Below are 2,022 nucleotides of genomic sequence, written 5' to 3'. Positions count from 1 at the left end.
TCTCTCTCTCTCTCTCTCTCTCTCTCTCTCTCTCTCTCTCTCTCTCTGTGTGTGTGTGTGTGTGTGTGTGTGTGCACATGAGTGTGTGTAATCCTTAGAGTTTGTTTCTACATAGCAACATACAAATGCGCATACAGAGGGATGTGCACATATGTGAACATCTGTATACAAAAGACTGAACATCTGCATTCAGAGAAATGTGAACATCTGCACACACAGGACAATGGGCAGATGTGAACACCTGCACGCAGAGGGCTCTGAACTGAGGCAGACAACCTGCAGACAACAGATGAGTTACTCAGACTCTGAGACATCAGAACCCACAGGATCCTTTATTAAGAGGAACTATCGTCTTCATAGGAATAAAATTTGAACCCTGAAAGTTGAGGTGATAGGGTCCCAGACTGAGAAGGAGTCAAAGGTCAAAGGTCATGACATTTGAAGAGCAGCTGGGGTTAGGGGGAGGGAATAAGCGAATTCTGGGCTTCTGGTTTGGGAACAGCCAAAGTCTCAGTGGCTAAGACTTGGCAGCTGGCAGCCAATCCAGAGCATGTGTTGGGCTCAGAGCCTCAGATTAGGAGCCCTGGAGCTTCTTCCAGCTTATCCTTATCGGATCCAGGAAGACAAGTCTGCAAGACACAAGGGTAAGGACGGGCTTGCTGGGCTTCAGTCACCTCAGGAAACAGACCTTACAGCTCTGGGAAGGGGATGGGATCCTCTCCACATCCTCTGGCAAGCAGGGAAGGCAGAAGTGTGAGTGCTGGGCTCAATGACCATGCCTCTTGATCACTACTTTCTCCCTGTTGCTGCAGTGTGGTGACCATGGCAGGCCTCGTGCTCCTCCTCTGAGTTGGTCTGGGCAGGGTGCTCCCCACTCCTGTTAACTTTGCACTCCCATGACTCACCTCTGCCTACTGCCTCCCTGCTATTCCCTCCACCTCAGGTCCTTCCGCTTCCAACTCCAGGTCTTGGAAAGGACCAATGCTCAAATCTCTGTTTGGAATTGGGGAGCATGGCTGTGGGGGATCTTCAGCACTTACGTTTCTTTTTGCAGACAACTGTGCAGATTCCTTCAGATTGGAAGTTGTTAGGGTTCCCTTGGCAACCACCGTAGATGAATTGGGTACAGAGGTCAGTTTCTTGGTCATACCACCAGCGTGGAATGTAGGCCAAGCAGGGACCAGGATCCTGTGGCAGACTGCATACATCTGTGGGGAAATCACAGGAGACAGATACTTGAATGTCCCTCTCCCTAGGGGACAACCCTGCCCTCTTCTTCTGTCCACTGCTCTTTTTGCCTAGCTCAGAGCTGTGCTCCCAGTTTGGTGAGAACTGTGACCAGTCACTAGATCCATTTTGGTCTCAGTTTTCTCATCTGCAGGATGATAACATGAGGTAGCACCTTGCTTGTCGGGACAGGACCGTCGCAGGAGCAGATGCAGCCGTTGCACACAGCTCTTTAGTTGCTACTCTTCAGCCTCAGAACGATGCTGTGTTCATGATTTTGCCCCACAAATGTTCCTGCTTTCTTTCCTTTCACCAGGAATGGCATCCATCCAGTATCCATCCAAATTCAAACCTCTCCAGTCTACTGGACATCAGGTTCCAGAATAACTGATTCACTAGCTCATGTTGTCCCCAAACCCAAATTCCATGTCCTCCATCGCCACAGCCTCTCCTGTTTGCTGCTCCTAACATGCATGCTTTCAAACTCGTGCCTGAGAGTCACCATGTCCTCCCGTCTGCATGGCCTCCGGTCTCCATGGCCTCCCATCTCCATGGCCTCCCATCTCCATGTCCTCCTGTCTCCATGGCTTCCTGTCTCCATGTCCTCCCGTCTCCATGTCCTCCTGTCTCCATGGCTTCCTGTCTCCATGTCCTCCCGTCTCCATGGCCTCCCATCTCCATGGCCTCCCGTCTGCATGGCCTCCCATCTCCATGGCCTCCTGTCTCCATGGCCTCCCGTCTCCATGTCCTCCTGTCTCCATGGCTTCTCGTCTGCATGGCCTCCTGTCTCCATGG

The 2,022-nt window shown here is 51.6% G+C and overlaps 1 protein-coding gene across 1 annotated transcript in view; it reads right to left on the bottom strand.

Annotated features, from left to right (window-relative positions):
- Positions 1 to 313: 313 nt before the first annotated feature.
- Positions 314 to 2,022, bottom strand: part of LOC114623066 (WAP four-disulfide core domain protein 6A) — a 5,692-nt gene continuing 3,983 nt past the window's right edge. The window contains exons 3-4 of the mRNA XM_028769760.1: positions 1,041 to 1,208; positions 314 to 629 (exon numbers count right to left, since the gene is read on the bottom strand). Coding sequence (XP_028625593.1) covers positions 607 to 629; positions 1,041 to 1,208 — 191 coding nt within the window. The 3' untranslated portion in view covers positions 314 to 606. The remainder of the gene's footprint in view (positions 630 to 1,040; positions 1,209 to 2,022) is intronic.

The sequence above is a fragment of the Grammomys surdaster genome, unplaced genomic scaffold (assembly GCF_004785775.1).
Source record: "Grammomys surdaster isolate TR1022 unplaced genomic scaffold, NIH_TR_1.0 193, whole genome shotgun sequence".
Taxonomy (NCBI): Eukaryota; Metazoa; Chordata; class Mammalia; order Rodentia; family Muridae; genus Grammomys; species Grammomys surdaster.
The sequence above is the reverse complement of the archived record's forward strand: the minus strand, read 5'-3'. Positions and strand labels throughout refer to the sequence as shown.